At 47.7% G+C, this 21307-nt stretch overlaps 1 protein-coding gene across 3 annotated transcripts in view; it reads right to left on the reverse strand.

Moving 5' to 3' along the window:
- Positions 1-21307, reverse strand: part of IKBIP (IKBKB interacting protein) — an 86504-nt gene that overhangs the window by 63861 nt on the left and 1336 nt on the right. For all 3 annotated transcript variants that reach the window (XM_063928434.1, XM_063928433.1, XM_063928432.1), the window contains exon 2: positions 8476-8593. In XM_063928434.1, the coding sequence (XP_063784504.1) occupies positions 8476-8593 (118 nt within the window). The remainder of the gene's footprint in view (positions 1-8475; positions 8594-21307) is intronic.

Here is a 21307-nt window from a genome sequence, read left to right on the forward strand (position 1 = left end):
AAGCATAATTTCAGTGCATGCATCACTACAGTAACTACGGATCCCAATGGATATGTATGCTTCTCAGGGTTTTGTTTTTTAAGTAACCTCCATTGTCTCCATGCAAAAGTCAATTTTTAGTTTGTGGCCAGTGTTAATCTTTACTTTTTGAGTCAATATATTAAACAAACAGAACTGGCCAGAGTTCCTAGTGTTGAGAAACATTCTGTATAAATAGAAAATAATTGGTCAGTATAATAATCTAGTGTTCACGCTAGGCTGTTTCAGCAGGGAGCTGCACCATGCCCAGTTTTAAAACAGCCCCCTGCCACTGGCGGCATCCCGCTGGAACAGCCTGCCGTCTTCTGTCCCCATCCCGCGGGCTGCAGGTTCCCTGCGGATGGGGAAAGTTGCAATGTATTGATCACCGGCGCTGAATAGACGCGCACAACATCTATTCACAGTGATGGGAGAGCTTAGGGACAGCCGAGCATGACCTTAAGTAGTGTTCCTTCTAGGAATCAAATAGGGCAGGACGCCGGACTCCGGGGGCATATTTGCGCATGCCCGGCAAAGCCACGCGCGCGCCCGAAACGGGGGTGCGACCATGTAAATTAGGGGGCGTGGCCATGGAAACTTCATTTTAGTGGGCGTGCGGCCCACAGACGTTGCTATAGGGGACGTCTGTGGCCGGCGACGTCACTGTTGGGGGCGTGCCCAGCACAGACGGAGGTGCTGGGCTTCCCCCAGCTCTCTCCCATAGCATGAATGGATGCCGTGCACACGGCAGCTTTACACGCTGGGAGGGCAGAAAGCGGGCAGCTGTTCTAGCAGGGAAACACAAAAGGGGCAGGGCGGATTTTGCCTTTAAAAAACGGAGCAAGGCGCGGCGCCCTGCTAAAACAGCCTAGCGTGAACACTACTTAAGTGCTGGCCACGCCCTCAAGAGTGATGCCAACAGGGCTGCGCCCCCTCCTGTCCGGCCATGCCCTCATACATGGATGCCATGCCTGTACCTTAGCACCCTGCCCGCATTCTAACTGTAACACTAATAATATCAGACAATTTTTAAAGAAACAAACACACCAGTTTCCTTATTTAACGGTCAATTATGGAAAAGCTCCTTAAATAAAATATTCAAACATAACAGATCGTAATTTTTTTCTCAGAAATTATGCCACTTACTGACAGTTGTTAATGAGGATTTAGGGCCTGATTCATGTTTGTAAGTAAAGCAAAAAAAGCACCTGAGCAAAACCATGTTGCACTGCAGGTGGGGCAGATATATAATATGTGCAGAGAGAGTTTGATTTGGGTGGGGTGTATTCGAACTGTAATCTAAATTGCAGTTTAAAAATACAGCTGTCTGGGTCGGAGGGGCGTGGCCTGTGAGGTGACTGGAAGCTCTTGCACTGGGCTCCCACCTCAGCTGATTAAAAACAGGCTTTATTCCTGCACTAACCCCTTATTGTGCCACCACAGCTGCATAGTCTCCCCCCTAGGCCCCCCCTGTGCCTGACTTGCGGAGCCGGGAGACGTCTCTGTACGTCTCTGCGGGTTGCGGCCTAGCCGGGTCCGGAAGCCGGGGGCTCGAGTGCGCGCCGCACCCGGGATTCGAGCTCCGGAGGGCGCGCGGGTCGCGCACCGGAGGGGAACGGCCGCGGACGCCTCCCAGACTGCCTACAGGGCCTGTAAACACCCCTGGACCTCTGGGCACGGAGCTGGAGGCGGAATATCTGCCCTGAAGAGGTCCACACAGGGGGCTACTAAAGCAGCAGATTCAGCACTTGGAGGCCGTGGCGGCCATCTTGGAATATCCCTGCTGACCCTGGAGCTGGCATCTATTAACATTTGCATACTCGACACCTCTGGGCTCAGGGGCTGGGTGAGTGCACCTTTTATCAACATCTGCTACAAACTGGCTCTGCTGCAGGCAGCTTGGTGGGATACTGCAGTGAATCTTTGATGTGACCCTCTCTTGCCCTCCCCCACCACTCATGCTTAATTGTGTCTAACACCTGACGGTCCTCCGTGTTCCGCATCTCTGTGAATAAAGTAACCTACCGCTACGCCTGTCCTGGTCCTTTACAACTACCTCTGTACTCGTCTGTCATGGCACCTAAAAAGGTAAAAGGAGCGCTGCCATCTAAAGTGTCTTTTCCTAAGCAGAAGTCTCCTCCGACCTCATCTTCCCCGCGGGGAGAACGCCCAGCTACTGCCTCGACCCCTCTGAAATCAAGTAATTCACTGGGCACCATGTCGATTGCTGGCATAGATGTGGACTCTGAGGCGCCCCTGACGGTGAAATCTCTATGTCAGATTCTGGTGGCATTTAAATCTGATTTAACTACCGATCTTACAGCGGCTATTAGAGAAGTCAAGACAGACTTAACCGAGGTTGGAAACCGTACAGATCATTTGGAGCATAAGATGGAGGAACTTGTGTCATCCCACAACGATCTCATCACCGCACATGACCAGCAGAGGGCCGACCTGGACGCGCTACGAGATAAGATGGCGGATATGGAGGACCGTTCCCGCCGGAACAACGTTAAAATAAGAGGCATTCCGGACTCTGTGACTAACTCGGAATTGGAAGGCTACACCATGACCGTTTTTCGCAAGCTGTTGCCGGACGCTGACACTCGTGATTTACTTATCGACCGTATACACCGCTTGCCTCGCCCGCGTACGGTCTCTAACGATCTTCCCAGAGACACTCTACTACGCATCCACTTCTTTTCTACCAAAGAAAAGATTCTTAAAGCGGCAAGAAATGTAGGAGATTCTGATGTTCTGGGAGGACTCCAAATCTTCCAAGACTTCTCAGCTGTAACAATGGCGAAAAGAAGAAACCTGGCTCCGATAACGACAGCACTACGTGCTAACGACATACCCTACAGATGGGGTTTCCCGGTGAAGCTGATCATCACTAGCGACGGATCCTCGTATGTCGTTTCCTCTCTGGATGCCGGTATCAAACTACTGTCGGACTGGGACATCTCCGTTAAACAGCCCCAGGGCCTTGGCAGTCGCCCTGGAATACGAGCCGAGTGGTCTACTCATTGAATCGCTTGACCCATTCTGTTGGCTAAAATATCTTGATTACACCGGATTGTTGGTCGTTTCCTGTTCAGGACTATACCTTGCGATTGGGGCTATCTCCTGGGACTATGTGAGTTATACGACGACCCAATCGTGCACAAAGTAATTTTTGATATGTCAATGTGATGTATGTGTTGAGTTTTTACGTTCTCTCTCTGCCTAAAGGTTCTGTTTAATTGCTGTTTAGGTTATGTTACTTATTAATTCTAAGCACCTCGGTTGATTAGCTGTCCCGAATGTGATAAATCGGAATTATTTTAATAGTATATAAACGGGTGGCATGAGTGGTGGCGTCAGGCCACATCACCCCCTCCCTCTTGTTATTCTACTGCACCTGTTCCTCCCCTTGCAGTAGCTATGCAGGCCCGATATACAGGGCCTTCTTGGTTTATTCCCCTGTTATTTATGCCCAATTTTAGTTTACACCCATGTACCTCTTTTCCCCTGTTTCTTTTTTGTCAGCTATTTTTTCCTGGGAAACATCTACTATTTGGTAATGAGTTAGGCCGGTGGTTCACTGTACGATTGGTGGAGACTGCTGACATGCATTTCATCTATCTAAACCATGGTTCGGATTTTATCTTTGAATGTTAAGGGGTTAAACTCCCCTAATAAGAGGAGATTGGCACTTACATACTTTTTTAAACAGAAGGTGGATATTGCAGCGGTACAAGAGACCCACTTCTCAGCTTTGAAACCCCCGGTCTTTGGCGACCAAAGATATCCCCAGCGGTTTTTTGCAAATGGCCCGTTTAAGCGTAATGGGGTGGCGATTCTAATCGGTGCAAAAACACCCTTTGTGTTGCAAGCACAGGCGTCTGATAAAAATGGCAGATACCTCATAGTGCAAGGCCTGTTAGCTGATAAACTGGTGACGATAGTATCGGTATATGCCCCTAATGCCAACCAACTTCCCTTTTTGCGCAAATTATTCACCAAAATTCAAGCAATTCGTAAAGGTTCCTTGATAGTTTTAGGAGACTTCAACCTAGTCTTAGATCCAACCTTGGATAGATCTCCGAGAGGTGTTCCACTACGCTCGGCCCCCCCCTCTCCAACTTCCACTGGGTTTAGGACGTTAGTGAACGAATTTGACCTATACGACATATGGAGAGTCCAGAATCCTTCAGCAAGGGATTACACCTTTTATTCACCGGTACATAACTCATACTCACGCATTGATATCACTTTCTGTGACAAATGGACTCTGCAGCACATCCGCTCAGTGGACATCCTCCCCATAACATGGTCAGACCATGCCCCGATACTTTGCCGGTGGGATCTTGATAGACAGTCCCTACCTCCCCACCCGTGGCGACTATCCCCCCACCTGCTCTCCAACCATGTATCTAAAAAGATGATTGAGGATAGTATATCAGGCTATTTACTGTCCAATGCCCCCTCTGACACGTCCACATGTAACCACTGGTGTGCCTTAAAAGCTGTAGTTCGGGGAGCGGCTATTCAAGCTGGGGCATTACTAAAGCGTCAATCAGCTCAATTACAAAACGATTTGGAAGCTAAATTAAAATGCTTGGAAGACCAAAACAAACAAACCCCGTCTCTGTCTGTTAGAAAGGAGCTTGCCGAGATACGGGGCCAATTGCAGAAACTCTTAATGGCCCGAACACAACAAGCTTTGAATAGATTGCGTAAGAGATTTTATATAGCGGGTAATAGACCGGGCAGATTACTGGCTCGAAAATTACGATCCCAACAAGCTCGGAATAAAATTAAATTCCTGATGTCCCCCTCCGGTTTAAAAGTTTCCAATCCCCTGGATATCTCAAATCAATTTGCCCATTATTATGCCCGACTGTATAATCTCTCGTCGGACCCTACCACCCAACAACCTACAGCAGCGTCCATTGATAGTTTTTTAAGTTCCTTGCACCTCCCTTCTTTGTCGGAGGCCCAAGTAGAGCTTTTGAATGCTCCCTGGGCCTTGGAGGAAGTTATGGAGGCAATACGGTCGCTGCCCTCAGGTAAAGCTCCGGGACCAGACGGTTTCATAAACGATTTTTATAAAATGTATCAGGGACTTCTAACACCCACATTGACCAACGTTTTTAATGACATAACCGAGACGGGTACCCCCCCCAGGGAGATGCTGGAGGCACAGGTGGTGACGTTACCTAAACCAGGGAAGGACCCCTCTTCGTGCCAGAATTACCGCCCCATAGCGTTATTGAATGGCGACATTAAATTATTTGCCAAGCTTATTGCCACCCGAGTTAAACTCTTCTTACCTACCTTGATCCACCAGGACCAGGTGGGGTTTATACCGGGAAGGCAGGCGTCGGATAACACCCGCAGAGTCTTTGATCTTCTTGATTCTTTACCGTCTGATCGGGGCCTTCTCCTGCTATCCCTGGATGCGGAGAAGGCATTTGATCGGTTGGGTTGGCCATATATGAAATCTGTTTTATCTAAATTTGGCTTCAGCGGGCGTATTCTCTCCGGCATGCTTGCTTTATACCACTGCCCCTCGGCTCGGGTGTTTAGCAATGGCTTCTTATCAGACGTATTTCCCATTACCAACGGCACGAGACAGGGCTGCCCCCTGTCCCCGCTAATATTTGCGCTCGCTATAGAACCTCTGGCAGCGAAAATCCGCCTCAGCCCCCTGTTCCCTGGTGTTTCCCTTGGGCCCCAGTCGCATAAATTGTGTCTTTTCGCTGATGATGTTTTGCTATTTGTCACAGATCCCATAGAGTCCCTACCCCACTTACACTCCTTATTAGATGATTATAGTAGAGCCTCTTATTATAAGCTCAATACTGCAAAAACGGATGCTCTGCCAATTAACCTCTCTGATTCTCTTGCCACCCTTCAATCAAAATATCCCTATAACTGGCAAACTTCGTCTCTTACCTACTTAGGTGTTTCTATATCCCCTAAAATAGACACGGTACTGGAGGAAAATCTTAATCCCCTCCTTATCTCACTCACAATTTTAACCAGATCCTGGGCGCTTTAAGATATTTCTTGGCTTGGACGCTTAGCTGCGTTCAAAATGTCCCTCCTTCCCAAGTTGATGTATCTTTTCCGAACGATACCTTACTCTTTTCCCAAACGATACATTGACAAATTTACGGCCATTATGGTAAAGTACATATGGGCAGCCCGGGCCCCTAAAATAGCACGCACTCGAATGGTCCTACCCAAGGCTTTGGGAGGACTGGCGATGCCAGACCTTGCACTTTACCATGAGGCGTGTACATTAGCACATGTAAGGATGTTTGGGGCAGCTGGATTAAACCTGGGATGGGCTAAGCTGGAAAGACAAGCGTGTACGGCTTACCCGTTGGGGGACATCCTACATACCCCTAAGAGCCTTCGCCCACCTTCTCTATCAACACTTCCATCTACACGCACTTCACTGCAAACATGGGACAAATTAACTGCGAAACTGACTGCTGCACCACCTACCTTTAAATCTATTTCTCTCCATGCCTTGATGAAACTAATCCCAAATTTGAATATCTCCCGATGGCATTTATGTGGCCTCTCCAAACTGAGTGATTTGTTAGACGGGTCAGTAATGATACCCTTCCCTGCCCTGCAAACTCAATTTTCCTTACCTGATTCCTCACGACTGAGCTATTACCAAATTAGTCATTGGTGGAGCTCGCTTCCTATTATTACTAGAGAGGTCCACCCATATACTCACCGGGTTTACGCTAGACTGAATGTGACAGACTCTAAGGGAGATATATCCTTTTGGTACAACGTTCTCGTGGCCCTACTGCCCAACCCTAAGGTCAAAGCACAGATTAAGTGGGAGAGGGACTTGGACCTCAGACTATCAGATTCCCAATGGAGTAACATCTACCTATCTACACACACTATGTCTAAGTGCCTTAACCACACTGAGATGCACACAAAGTTGCTGAACAGACTTTATCTCACCCCAGATAGACTTCATGTGTTTTGGCCCTCATGTTCAAAATTCTGTTGGAGGCAATGTGGGGAAGTAGGTGATATTTTCCACATTTTTTGGACCTGTCCCTTACTGGCCCCTTTCTGGGCAGCTATATTTGAATTAATAAATAACGTTCTTCATATGTCCCTAAGCCCCTCTCCTAGTATGGCGTTGCTCCATTTGATGCCGAATACTCTATCTCCCCGTCACAAATATGTATTGGGTCACATCCTTATAGCGGCAAGAGCCGCTCTGGCACAAAACTGGAAACAGTCTACATTGCCTCATATTTCGAAAGTTATTCAAAAAATTGAATTTCATTGTGAAATGGAAACACAGTTTGTGGCAATGTCACCTCTCCCTTCTGCGAAACTACCAGATTGGTCATTATGGCGGGAATATGAATCAAGTAGAGCCCGTCCCCAACCCGTACCGACTATTTCCAGTCCTAGCCCCAGCCAGTTCCCTTTAAACGAACCGAATGATCCCCCGGACATTAGTCCCTAAATACTCCAATCTCTCAGTACTGCTATATGCTTGTGTATTTATATGCAGATGTCATGTACTAATTGGATGCAAAGTGAATCTGTTATTATAGATGTTTCTCTCCCCCCTAATTGTTTATAAATGTTTATTATTCCCCCCCCTCCCTCTTTCTTTTGTACCCTACCCTTTTTGTTATTGGAAAGAAAAACAATAAAAATTTAATGATGGTAAAAAAAAAAATACAGCTGTCTAACATTTGTGGGCTACATGCAAAAGCAGCCAGTATTTACCCTGCACAAAAAAAAAATACATAACTATATTTTCTCCCCTTGCATGGCAACATGGTTTGTTCTAGAAACAAAGTCACTTGCATTTTTTGCTTTAAGTGCAAACATAAATCAGGCCCCCAGTTATTTTCTCGACAAGCAGAAGTGGGACAGTGATGGAAACCAACATGCTAGTTTTGTGATGTAATGCATAATTGCAAGTTTAGCCATGATGCATTACCATCATGTTTAAAGTTGAAAAGCTGAGACGATTATGATACTTTACATTGCAGTACTGGCATGCTGACAAGCCATATGGAACCCATGCTAATTATTCTAAATTATTCTATGGGTAACTAAAAAATGTGAAAACAAACACATCGGCCGTAGCGGCGGGTCACCACATAGATCTTTGTAGTGTGTTCCTAGTCTTTCAAATCTTACCACTTGGCTACTGATTGTGAGTTACTATGTAAAAGCGCCATGTTCTGATTAAATGCAGATTTGTCTAACAATGTCAATGTTCTAATTGATGACATACTGGTCTAACGTTGAACAGGTCAGTGCTCCGATTGGCTACAAGTTGGTTCCAGATCAGTCAACATGAACAACCTCAGGAGAAGAACAAATACCAGGTGCTCAAACCCCAACAAGCCTAGCCATATAATAGTATAGCTACATATAGGAAACTGCTAATACAATTAATGAAATTACCTTCCCAATAATGTGCCCAACTTTACTTTCCAGCTCCTCTAGTGCTGAAGACCGGGACTGCAGAGCCTGATACTTCTGTTCAAGAACAGCAAAGTTTTGTGAATGCTGAAATACAGTCCTGAAATAGTAGAAGAAAACGATTAATATTATTATGCTACATAATATGAAATGACTGGAGCATAGGTAGACTATCAGACTAGACTAGTATGTAACATCAGTGGCTTTCAGTTACTCAGAAGCATCACTAAAGTGCAGGGGTGGTGGTGACCCTTATCTGGACAAAAATGTAGCTAACAAACTACACAGAGACTGAGGGGCAGATGTATTAACCTGGAGAAGGCATAAGGAAGTGATAAACCAGTGATATGTGCAAGGTGATAAAGCCACCAGCCAATCAGATTCTAACTGTTAATTTACATATTGGAGCGGATTGGCCGGTGCCTTTATCACCTTGCACATATCACTGGTTTATCACTTCCTTATGCCTTCTCCAGGTTAATACTTCTGCCCCTTTGAGCATTATTACAACTATAACACAGGTGCTGGATAGACTATGTCGTCTGCTTCTCTGGGAGTGCTGAGGCAAGGGTGTGAATCTTTCCATACAAATTTCCTGGCCCTGAAGGAGTGAAAACACTGGCTATCCTGTGTAACCTGAGGTAGTGTTCCTTCTAGCACCCTGCACCTGTCATAACGCTTGCAGTTCCTCTTTCCTGCCGGGTTGTCGCTCTCTGCTCTGGTGTTTCTAGCACACTTTGGTCTGTATCTCAGCACCAGAGCAGAGAACGAAACCCCAGGAAGGAAAGAGGAACAGCATGAGTTGTGACAGGTGCAGGGTGCTAAAATACATAGACTGAGGGTTACTCAGATGACCAATGTTTCTGCAGATGATCCGATGCTGCGTCCTAGGACGGAGCAGCGGATCACAGAATCATGCAGGAGGCATCTATTTACATAAGACGCCTCCTGCAGCATTAGCATATTTACACACACCAGCGGAGTACAGAGACGCAGCTAACGGGTGTACTGAGTCCATCTCTGAAGCAGGCCCCTAGGTCACTATAGCTGAACAGTCAGGAGTTTTCGATATGGGTTAATTATGGGGGTGCCACATGGACGCCACCTACTCTTATTCAGTTACACTATTTACAGAGAGGTTGAGTTTCTCTGCTGCTCTTCAGTATCCACCTGTCTATCCCTGCACATATGCTGCCATCTTGTTCACGGTGTTCTGCTGGTGGGTTGCAGTGGAGGTATGGCTCACAGAGAGGGGAGGCGTTTTCTGTCAGAAAGAGGATTATAAGGAAACATTTACATGGATGGGACAGGATGAATTTGGTCAGCAGCACTCGTTCACTGCTTTCTCTTGATAACTGATGAATTACAGGGGTGCATGCAAAATTCCTTATCTTCCTTTTTAAACACCCCCCACCCATGTTTCACCAGGATCTCACCATTTTCCTCTACATTGCCTGCCTCAGAACTTTCCACCACTCAAACACTACCACATAGGTTCCCAAACTGTGTGCCGTGGCTCCCTGGGGTGCCTCGGGACACTTGCAGGGGTGCCCTGATTGGTGGTCCAGGACCAATTCAAATTATTCATGGTCAATATAATAGGCAAAACCAGTGCTGGTGGCTGCCAGTCATAAAATATGTGGCCAAACAGAAGCAAATCTTGTCCCTCACCACACAACTGACCCTAAGGATGACATATAAACGCAATCTACTTAATGTAATATTTCTTTCTAAATTTCTCAATAAGAAATTTTTGGCCTAGGGATGCCGTGAAAAAAAATTCTGATATTCTAGGGTGCCGTGCTTCAAAAAAGTTTGGAAACCACTGCACTACCCTATTACTTTAAAACCTGTTTTACTTAAAGCAGTCGTGCTGTAAGGGCAGTCGTGGTGCCTTTCCAGCACTGTCACGCTCTGGGGTTGATTCAAAGACATGCGAGCGGGGCTGCAAACAAAAATCTGCAAGAAGGGCAGCACCATCAGTGTGGCATATAGCCTCACATACTATACTTGTGCCTAACTGGACAGACCCATTAGACTTTGAGTTCTCCTGGCACTATCAGGAACACTGAACATCTGAAGTCCGAGCAGGGATGAAGGCAGTTTCCAGCCTCCACGTCTTTTGATATCTTTATTATAAAGCAGGCAGCTTGCATGCGAAACGCGGGTCAAAGCAGCCCCAAAGCAAAACCACTTTGCCCTATCCAGATGTGTCCACATACACCTATCCTCAAATCCCACCAAATAGCCCCATTTGGCGCACCACAGATTCTGCGACTAAGCAGTGCGATGCGTCCCGGCAGATGTGTGTGTTAGTCAGATCGCTAAGGTTTAAAAAAAATACAATGCACGAGTACCTTCCGGCCCCTCAGTGTTGGTGTTAATCTGCAACTTTATACCAACTGCATTGCGACAAAAATACTGATCCTAAGAGCCCAGTACACTGTGGGGGGAATCCAACTGCATGCGTTTTGGGATTCAATTAGAAACCAGAAAATTGGAAGCAGTGCGCGTCTTTTTTTCTCGCACCTCCAGAGCAAGTCTGATTTTTCCTAAAAATCTTTATTTTTAGGAAAAATCACCGGGACTTCTCTGAGACCCCGGCGGCACCCACTAATTAAGCAATTGGAAGTTTTCAATTATCTTAATTACTCACCTTCTGAAGCGGCGTCTTCTGTATCCAGCGTTGTGAGCCGGTCCTCTGTAGCAGTGGTGAGTATGTAGCGTGTGTGAGTGTTTGTAAGTGTGCATGAGTGTGTTGTGTGTGTGCGTGTGAATGCGTGCGTGCGTATGTATGTATGTATGTATGTATGTATGTATGTATGTATGTATGTATGCAAGTGTCCCCAGGTGTGTGTGACCTTCCCCTGCAAGTGTAATTCCCCCCCAAAGCCGACTTTTAGGAGAACTACATCTCCCAGCAGCTCTTGCACCTACCAGCACCCCCAGAGGCTCCCAGCAGCCTGCTCCCCAGTTGCAGCATGGAGGGGAGACCATCAGAGAGCACCAAACAGGAGAGTATTTTTTTGTTTGTTTTTTTTTTTCACGCATCACAGAGTTTTCAGCACTGAAAACCCTGCAACCATTTTCTTAAATTTGATACCGCGGGTATCAGGAGCATGCGTAACCACAGTAATCCAAAATTGGGTACAAAGTTTTTTACCTCACTAAAACCTTGGCCCAAGTGGATTCCCCCCTATAAGCAACAAAAGATGCAGTTACGCTGCAACAAACATGCAAAATTAAGAATTAGGTCAGAAAGTCTGGGAAGCGCTACCCGCAATGGAACATCTAGATTGCATTATATGGCACAAAAAAGATGGTAAATAAGGACACATTAATGTTTTTCATTTTCTGTACACATTCATCACCTCCTAGCAAAGACCTTTGTCTGGGACATTGTGAGGTTTCCTTCTTTTATGGAATATGAAAAAAAAATAAAAGAAATTGAAAAACCTTAAATAGTCGATTACTGCTGGATTTCATTTTATGGGATTGTCGCTTTATTGGACTATTGCTTAAGATAATAAAGAGATCCTTAACTGGCAGAAAATACCTGCATCCATTGACCAACATTTTCTCAACTAATGGAGACTAAATACACAGACACAAAATTATGGAAGAACATACAAACTCCACACAGATAGAAGATTGGTGGGAACCGAACTCAAGGCCTCAATGCCGTCAAGCAGTAATGCTAGCCATTACCCCAACACCGCTGCCCTATAGCTGTATTTACCATCAGATTTTACATGCAGTGTACGCTATGGAGGTATTAAATTAGCTCCAACAATATTGAATTCACCCCCCTGCGTAGTCAATTGCGGGCTGTTTTCGCCCATTTTTAAGGCATTTTCGCAATGCCTTTTCACTTCTTTTTTTTTTTTTTTTGGTGAAAAGGCACAGGCGAAAAATGCTTTGAAAATGGCTTGCGTTTTCGCCAGTGCAGGTGCGAAAACACATGGATTCGCCGATACACATGTTTTTTTGCTTCTGCTACATTTTTTGCCTAGGCGAAAAAACAGTCATGATTGAATACCTCCCTATATATATTTGTTTCTTTTTTCCAGGTATACCTGTACCAAATTTCCTTTGTTCATTTCCTCCCTGAGTGGCTAGTAGGGTGTGTGGTATGTTATGCTGACAGTCAGAATGTCAACATGGGCGTTATGTCGACAGTTTTCATGTCAACAAAGTTTCTCTAAAGTTAAATCCTTAATGGCAGCCTAATCCTAAACCAGTAATGTTAACAGGTTGTTGAGATTCTAAACGGCTGTCCACATCAGTGCACAGTGACTAGTAATACAATTTACATAAATAGGGATGTAGTTACAATGCCGCCGGACAAGATCCCAGCGGCCGAAATACAGACGGCGGGATCATGACCGGCAACATAATGCCGACATCAAAATCCTGACAGATATCGGGATCCCGGAGTCAAAACACTGACACCAGGAATTCCGAATGCTCTTTTAGCGGGAAGCACTCACGTCCTGCCGCAGGTGGGTGGGAGGTTAGGTTTAGGCATTAGAAGGGAGATCAGGGTGCAGGGACAGGAAGGGGGTGGTTAGGTACCAGGGAAGGGGGGGGGGGGGGGGTTAGGGTTTGGCACCAAGTGGGGAGAGTTAGGTTTAGGCAGCGGGGAAGGGAGCGTTCGGGTTAGGCACCCACAAGGGAGCATTAGGGTACTTTTTGGGGGGCACTCTGTATTCTGATAGACGTGATACCACTTTCTGTATTCTGACCGCTGGCATCCCGTCCATCGGTATATCATACCAAATCCCATAAATACAGGGTGTATTTTTTTTTTTTTTAACACCTGCGATAACACACAAAATTCTACACTTGTCTTCTTCAACTTAGATTATAATACTTATATCTTAATAAACGTTGCATTTATACTAAATTAAAGTGTGTATACATTTTATGGGACACCCTAGAGGATAATTAACAACATGACAAAACAGCCGCAGGCAAGGCGAGTGCTAGGGAAGGTAGATTAGGGCAGTACGGATGGTGTAATAGTTAGCATTACTGCCTCACAGCATTGAGGTCATGAGTTAAATTCCCACCATGGCCCTGTGTGGAGTTTGTATATTCTCCCCGTGTATGTGTGAGTTTCCGCCCACAATCCAAAAATATACTACTGGCTCCGAACCAAAAATTACCCTAGTGTATATCTACATGGGCAGACTAGATGGGCCAAGTGGTTCTTATGGTGCCCACACATGATTATCGCATGCTATTTAATCTTTTTAGTTCAAATAGCATTGCGTCTAGTTCACATTGCACCGTATTTAGTTTCCCTTGTGATGCGTGCGCCCGTGTAGTCCATATCGCAAGGCAAAATACTATGTTCAGGCAGGTATTTCTGAACTACATCGCATACATTACATATTGTAGTGTAGTCAAATTCGGGTGTAGTTCAAATCGCGTACCACTGAAGTACAAATCGCATAGCACAAATAGTATAGCTCAAATCGCACCTAGCACAGATAGCACCGTGTGTGGGAACCATTACAGTCAAATTCTAAGTTTCTATGTTTCCAGATATCCAGTGATCAAGACTACTGATTATTGAGCTGGGTCTTCTTTAAAAATGGCTGTATGCAGTGCCAAGACATGAAAAGATTTCTACTTGCATTTTATTAAAAACTGACCAATCACTAGCGATTATGGACACATTTACAGTCTACAACAAAGGCGGAGATGAAATCAAACCTCGGCGAGAGAATGGTGGAACGTGTGGGTCCAGGTGCAAAAATAAGAATTTACTCACCGGTATTTCTATTTCTCGCAGTCCGTAGTGGATGCTGGGCACTCCGTAAGGACCATGGGGAATAGACGGGCTCCGCAGGAGACTGGGCACTCTAAGAAAGAATTAGGACTACTGGTGTGCACTGGCTCCTCCCTCTATGCCCCTCCTCCAGACCTCAGTTAGGGAAACTGTGCCCGGAAGAGCTGACACAATAGGAAAGGATTTGGAATCCAGGGTAAGACTCATACCAGCCACACCAATCACACCGTACAACTCGTGATACTATACCCAGTTAACAGTATGAATAACAACTGAGCCTCACTAACAGATGGCTCATAACAATAACCCTTTAGTTAGGCAATAACTATATACAAGTATTGCAGACAATCCGCACTTGGGATGGGCGCCCAGCATCCACTACGGACTACGAGAAATAGAATTACCGGTGAGTAAATTCTTATTTTCTCTGACGTCCTAGTGGATGCTGGGAACTCCGTAAGGACCATGGGGATTATACCAAAGCTCCCAAAAGGGCGGGAGAGTGCAGATGACTCTGCAGCACCGAATGAGCAAACTCAAGGTCCTCCTCAGCCAGGGTATCAAACTTGTAGAATTTTGCAAACGTGTTTGATCCCGACCAGGTAGCAGCTCGGCAAAGTTGTAAAGCCGAGACCCCTCGGGCAGCCGCCCAAGAAGAGCCCACCTTCCTCGTGGAATGGGCTTTGACTGATTTAGGATGCGGCAGTCCAGCCGCAGAATGTGCAAGTTGAATCGTGGAGCAGATCCAACGAGCAATAGTCTGCTTAGAAGCAGGAGCACCCAGCTTGTTGGGTGCATGCAGGATAAACAGCGAGTCAGTCTTTCCGACTCCTGGAAACATAGATTTTCAGGGCCCGGACTACGTCCAGCAACTTGGAGGCCTCCAAGTCCCGAGTAGCCGCAGGCACCACAATAGGTTGGTTCAAATGAAACGCTGATACCACCTTAGGGAGGAATTGGGGACGCGTCCTCAATTCTGCTCTGTCCATATGGAAAATCAGATAGGGGCTTTTACAGGACAAAGCCGCCAATTCTGACACCCGCCTAGCCGAAGCCAAGGCCAAAAGCATGACCACTTTCCACGTGAGATATTTTAATTCCACGGTCTGAAGTGGCTCAAACCAATGTGATTTTAGGAAATCCAACACAACATTGAGATCCCAAGGTGCCACTGGGGGCACAAAAGGGGGCTGAATATGCAGCACTCCCTTAACAAACATCTGAACTTCAGGCAGTGAAGCCAGTTCTTTTTGAAAGAAAATAGACAGGGCCGAAATCTGGACTTTAATGGATCCCAATTTTAGGCCCATAGTCACTCCTGACTGTAGGAAGTGCAGAAATCGACCCAGCTGAAATTCTTCAGTGGGGGCCTTCATAGCCTCACACCAAGCAACATATTTTCGCCATATGCGGTGATAATGCTTTGCTGTCACATCTTTCCTAGCTTTTATCAGCGTAGGAATGACTTCATCCGGAATGCCCTTTTCCATCAGGATCCGGCGTTCAACCGCCATGCCGTCAAACGCAGCCGCGGTAAGTCTTGGAACAGACAGGGACCCTGCTGTAGCAGGTCCAGTCTGAGAGGCAGAGGCCAAGGGTCCTCTGAGATCATTTCTTGTAGTTCCGGGTACCAAGTCCTTCTTGGCCAATCCGGAACTATGAGTATAGTTCTTACTCCTCTCTTTCTTATTATCCTCAGCACCTTTGGTATGAGAGGAAGAGGAGGGAACACATAAACCGACTGGTACACCCACGGTGTCACTAGAGCGTCCACAGCTATCGCCTGAGGGTCCCTTGACCTGGCGCAATATCTTTTTAGCTTTTTGTTTAGGCGGGACGCCATCATGTCCACCTGTGGCCTTTCCCAACGGTTTACAATCAGTTGGAAGACTTCTGGATGAAGTCCCCACTCTCCCGGATGGAGGTCGTGCCTGCTGAGGAAGTCTGCTTCCCAGTTGTCCTCTCCCGGAATAAACACTGCTGACAGTGCTATCACGTTATTTTCCGCCCATCGGAGAATCCTTGTGGCTTCTGCCATCGCCATCCTGCTTCTTGTGCCGCCCTGTCGGTTTACATGGGCGACCGCCGTGATGTTGTCTGACTGAATCAGCACCGGCTGGTTTTGAAGCAGGGGTCTTGCCTGACTTAGGGCATTGTAAATGGCCCTTAGTTCCAGAATATTTATGTGTAGGGAAGCCTCCTGACTCGACCATTGTCCTTGGAAGTTTCTTCCCTGAGTGACTGCCCCCCAACCTCGGAGGCTTGCATCCGTGGTCACCAGGACCCAGTCCTGTATGCCGAATCTGCGGCCCTCTAGAAGATGAGCACTCTGCAGCCACCACAGCAGAGACACCCTGGCCCTCGGGGACAGGGTGATCAGTCGATGCATCTGAAGATGCGATCCGGACCACTTGTCTAACAGATCCCACTGAAAGATCCTTGCATGGAACCTGCCGAATGGAATTGCCTCGTAAGAAGCTACCATCTTTCCCAGGACTCGCGTGCAGTGATGCACCGACACCTGTTTTGGTTTCAGGAGGTCTCTGACCAGAGAGGACAACTCCTTGGCCTTCTCCTCCAGGAGAAACACCTTCTTCTGTTCTGTGTCCAGAATCATACCCAGGAACAGCAGACGCGTCGTAGGAACCAGCTGCGACTTTGGAATATTCAGAATCCAGCCGTGCTGTTGTAGCACTTCCTGAGATAGTGCTACTCCGACCAACAACTGCTTCATGGACCTCGCCTTTATAAGGAGATCGTCCAAGTATGGGATAATTATAACTCCCTTCTTTCGAAGGAGTATCATCATTTCGGCCATTACCTTGGTAAATACCCTCGGTGCCGTGGACAGACCAAACGGCAACGTCTGGAATTGGTAATGGCAGTCTTGTACCACAAAACGGAGGTACAACTGGTGAGGTGGGTAAATGAGGACATGCAGGTACGCATCCTTGATGTCCAGTGATACCATGTAATCCCCTTCTTCCAGGCTTGCAATAACCGCCCTGAGCGATTCCATTTTGAACTTGAACCTTCTTATATAAGTGTTCAAGGATTTCAAATTTAGAATGGGTCTCACCGAACCGTCTGGTTTCGGTACCACAAACATTGTGGAATAGTACCCCCGTCCCTGTTGAAGGAGGGGAACTTTTATTATCACCTGCTGGAGGTACAGCTTGTGAATTGCCGCCAGCACCACCTCCCTGTCCGGGGGAGTAGCTGGCAAAGCTGATTTGAGGTAACGGCGAGGGGGAGACGTCTCGAATTCCAGCTTGTATCCCTGAGATACCACTCGTAGAACCCAGGGATCCACCTGTGAGAGAACCCACCGGTCGCTGAAGTTCCGTAGACGGGCCCCCACCGCACCTGGCTCCACCAGTGGAGCCCCAGCGTCATGCGGTGGATTTAGTGGAAGCAGGGGAGGATTTTTGTTCTTGGGAACTGGCTGTATGGTGCAGCTTTTTCCCTCTACCCCTGCATCTGGGCAGAAAGGACGCGCCTTTAACCCGCTTGCCTTTCTGGGGCCGAAAGGACTGTACCTGATAATACGGTGCTTTCTTTGGCTGTGAGGGAACCGGAGGTAAAAATGTCGGCTTCCCAGCTGTCGCTGTGGAAACGAGGTCCGAGAGACCTTCCCCAAACAATTCCTCACCCTTGTAAGGCAAAACCTCCATGTGCCTTTTAGAATCCGCATCACCTGTCCACTGCCGAGTCCATAATACTCTCCTGGCAGAAATGGACATTGCATTTATTCTAGATGCCAGCCGGCAAATATCCCTCTGTGCATCTCTCATGTATAGGACTACGTCTTTAATATGCTCTATGGTTAGCAATACAGTGTCCCTGTCAAGGGAATCAATGTTATCAGACAGGGAATCAGACCACGCTGCTGCAGCACTGCACATCCATGCTGAAGCAATAGCAGGTCTCAGTATAGTACCTGAGTGTGTATATACAGACTTCAGGATAGCCTCCTGCTTTCTATCCGCAGGCTCCTTTAAGGCGGCCGTATCCTGAGACGGTAGTGCCACCTTTTTTGACAAGCGTGTGAGCGCTTTATCCACCCTCGGGGATGTATCCCAACGTACCCTGTCCTCTGGCGGGAAAGGGTACGCCATTAGTAACTTTTTAGAAATCATTAGTTTCTTATCTGGGGAACCCCACGCTTCTTCACACACTTCATTTAACTCATCTGAAGGGGGAAAAACCACTGGTTGCTTTTTCTCCCCAAACATAATACCCTTTTTAGTGGTACCTGGGTTAATGTCAGAAATGTGCAACACATTTTTCATTGCCGTAATCATGCAACGGATAGCCTTAGTGGAATGTACATTAGTCTCGTCGTCGTCGACACTGGAGTCAGACTCCGTGTCGACATCTGTGTCTGCCATCTGAGGTAGCGGGCATTTTTGAGCCCTGATGGCCTTTGAGACGCCTGGGCTGGCACTGGCTGAGAAGCCGGCTGTCCCACAGCTGTTATGTCTTCGAACCTTTTATGTAAGGAGTTGACACTGTCGGTTAATACCTTCCACATATCCATCCACTCTGGTGTCGACCCCGCAGGGGGCGACATCACATTTATCGGCACCTGCTCCGCCTCCACATAAGCCTCTTCATCAAACATGTCGACAGAGCCGTACCGACACACCGCACACACACAGGGAATGCTCTGACTGAGGACAGGACCCCACCAAGTCCTTTGGGGAGACAGAGAGAGAGTATGCCAGCACACACCACAGCGCTATATAAACAGGGATTTACACTACACAAAGTGATTTTCCCTATAGCAGCTATAATACACAGTTTTGCGCCTAAATTTAGTGCCCCCCCTCTCTTTTTTACCCTATTGAGCCTGGAAACTGCAGGGGAGAGCCTGCGGAGCGTCCTTCCAGCGGAGCTGTGAAGAGAAAATGGCGCCAGTGTGCTGAGGGAGATAGCCCCGCCCCTTTTTCGGCGGGCTTCTCCCGCTCTTTATATTAATATTATGGCAGGGGATTTTTACACATATATAGTTTATTAGACTGTATTATGTGTTTTTTTGCCATTTTAAGGTAATCTAATTGCAGCCCAGGGCGCCCCCCCCTAGCGCCCTGCACCCATCAGTGACCGGAGTATGTGGTGTGCATGGGGAGCAATGGCGCACAGCTGCAGTGCTGTGCGCTACCTTAATGAAGACCGGAGTCTTCAGCCGCCGATTTCCAGGACCTTCTTCTTGCTTCTGGCTCTGCAAGGGGGACGGCGGCGCGGCTCCGGGACCGGACGACCGAGGCTGGGCCTGTGTTCGATCCCTCTGGAGCTAATGGTGTCCAGTAGCCTAGAAGCCCAAGCTAGCTGCAAGCAGGTAGGTTCGCTTCTCTCCCCTAAGTCCCTCGTAGCAGTGAGTCTGTTGCCAGCAGATCTCACTGAAAATAAAAAACCTAATAAATACTTTCTTTTCTAGGAGCTCAGGAGAGACCCTAGTGTGCAACCAGCTCGAGCCGGGCACAGATTCTAACTAAGGTCTGGAGGAGGGGCATAGAGGGAGGAGCCAGTGCACACGAGGTAGTCCTAATTCTTTCTTAGAGTGCCCAGTCTCCTGCGGAGCCCGTCTATTCCCCATGGTCCTTACGGAGTCCCCAGCATCCACTAGGACGTCAGAGAAAATATAATTTGACCCCCCCCCTCTTCCACCCCAACCCATGTTCACAATATGCCGAACAGCAGTGGGTGACAGGGAGAGATAGGGGGTGAAAGCATAAGGCAGGGGGAGGCAGAGGGTGGCAACGGAAGGCAAGGGGAGAGGATGACAGGAACACAAGCACAATGTCCTGCGCAGTGTGGAGAACAATGGGCATTTACCTTGGTGGGGGCAGGAACACAGCGGCCTCTTGGACAGGGGCCCCTGCCCCTTGTGCTTTCCTCAGTTTGGCATTCTCTCAGGCAGACTCTGACAGAGCCAGTTACAACGATTGTGAGCTGCCTTTAATTCACAGACAGCAATGAACCAAAAATAATGTACAGCTGTCTGTCTATTAGAGGCAGTGTGTGGCTGTGGTCATCAGCGCTGATAGGTGGCAAGACTCCTCTATCATTCCGGCACACACAAGGGGGGGTCATTCATAGCTGATCGCTGCTGAACGTTTTCCTACAGTGGGCGATCAGATCCGAACTGCGCATGCGCCGCAATGCGCAGGCGCGATGGACGGCTGCAAAGGAGATCGCCGGTCAGCAACGGGTTTGTGCGAAGGATCCATTTACAAGGGCGTTAGCAAGGAGATTGACAGGAAGAGGGCGTTTGTGGGTGGCAACTGTTTTCAGGGAGTGTCTGGAAAAACGCAGACCAAGCGTTTGAAGGGAGGGTGTCTGGTGTCAAATCCGGTCCCAAACAGGCTGATGTGATCGCAGCGGCTGAGTAAGTCCTGGGCTGCGCAGAGACTGCACAATATCAGTTTGTGCAGCTCTGCTACACATGTGTTCGCACATTTGCACAGCGAAAATACACTCCCCCATAGGCGGCGACTATTTGAATGCAGGACAGCAAAAATCACTGTCTAGTGAATGACCTCCAAGGACAGCTCTGCTAACGTAAGGTTAGGGGCAGGTCCCTCAGGCAGTGGGTCCTAAACTGCTCTCTGCACTGGGCCATTCATCTGACATTGCTCAAAATGGTCTGTAGGGGATAAATCATTGCTGGTCTGGGCAGCAGTGGGCCCGCTAGTCCTCAGAGGCCCCGATGCAATGCACCTGCTGCACCAATGGTAGTTCCTCCTCTGGAGAGAGATGAAGGGGTATATTCAATTGAAGTAGGATCCGACAAGGGCTATTCAATGCCATATCAATCCGACTTTAAAAAAAGTCGAATTGAGATGCGGGAGCTGAGACGGGGGAGAGCAGCGCTACAGCAGCGTAGCAGGAGGATGTGTCACAGCCGCCGCTCATGGCAGCGTCCACCCGGCTCCATCAAGCGAGGTCGCGCTTGCTGAAGCCGGGTAGACGCTGCTGAGGGCGGCGGCTGTGACACATCCTCCAGCTACGCTG

This window comes from Pseudophryne corroboree, chromosome 6 (genome assembly GCF_028390025.1).
Source record: "Pseudophryne corroboree isolate aPseCor3 chromosome 6, aPseCor3.hap2, whole genome shotgun sequence".
Taxonomy (NCBI): domain Eukaryota; kingdom Metazoa; phylum Chordata; class Amphibia; order Anura; family Myobatrachidae; genus Pseudophryne; species Pseudophryne corroboree.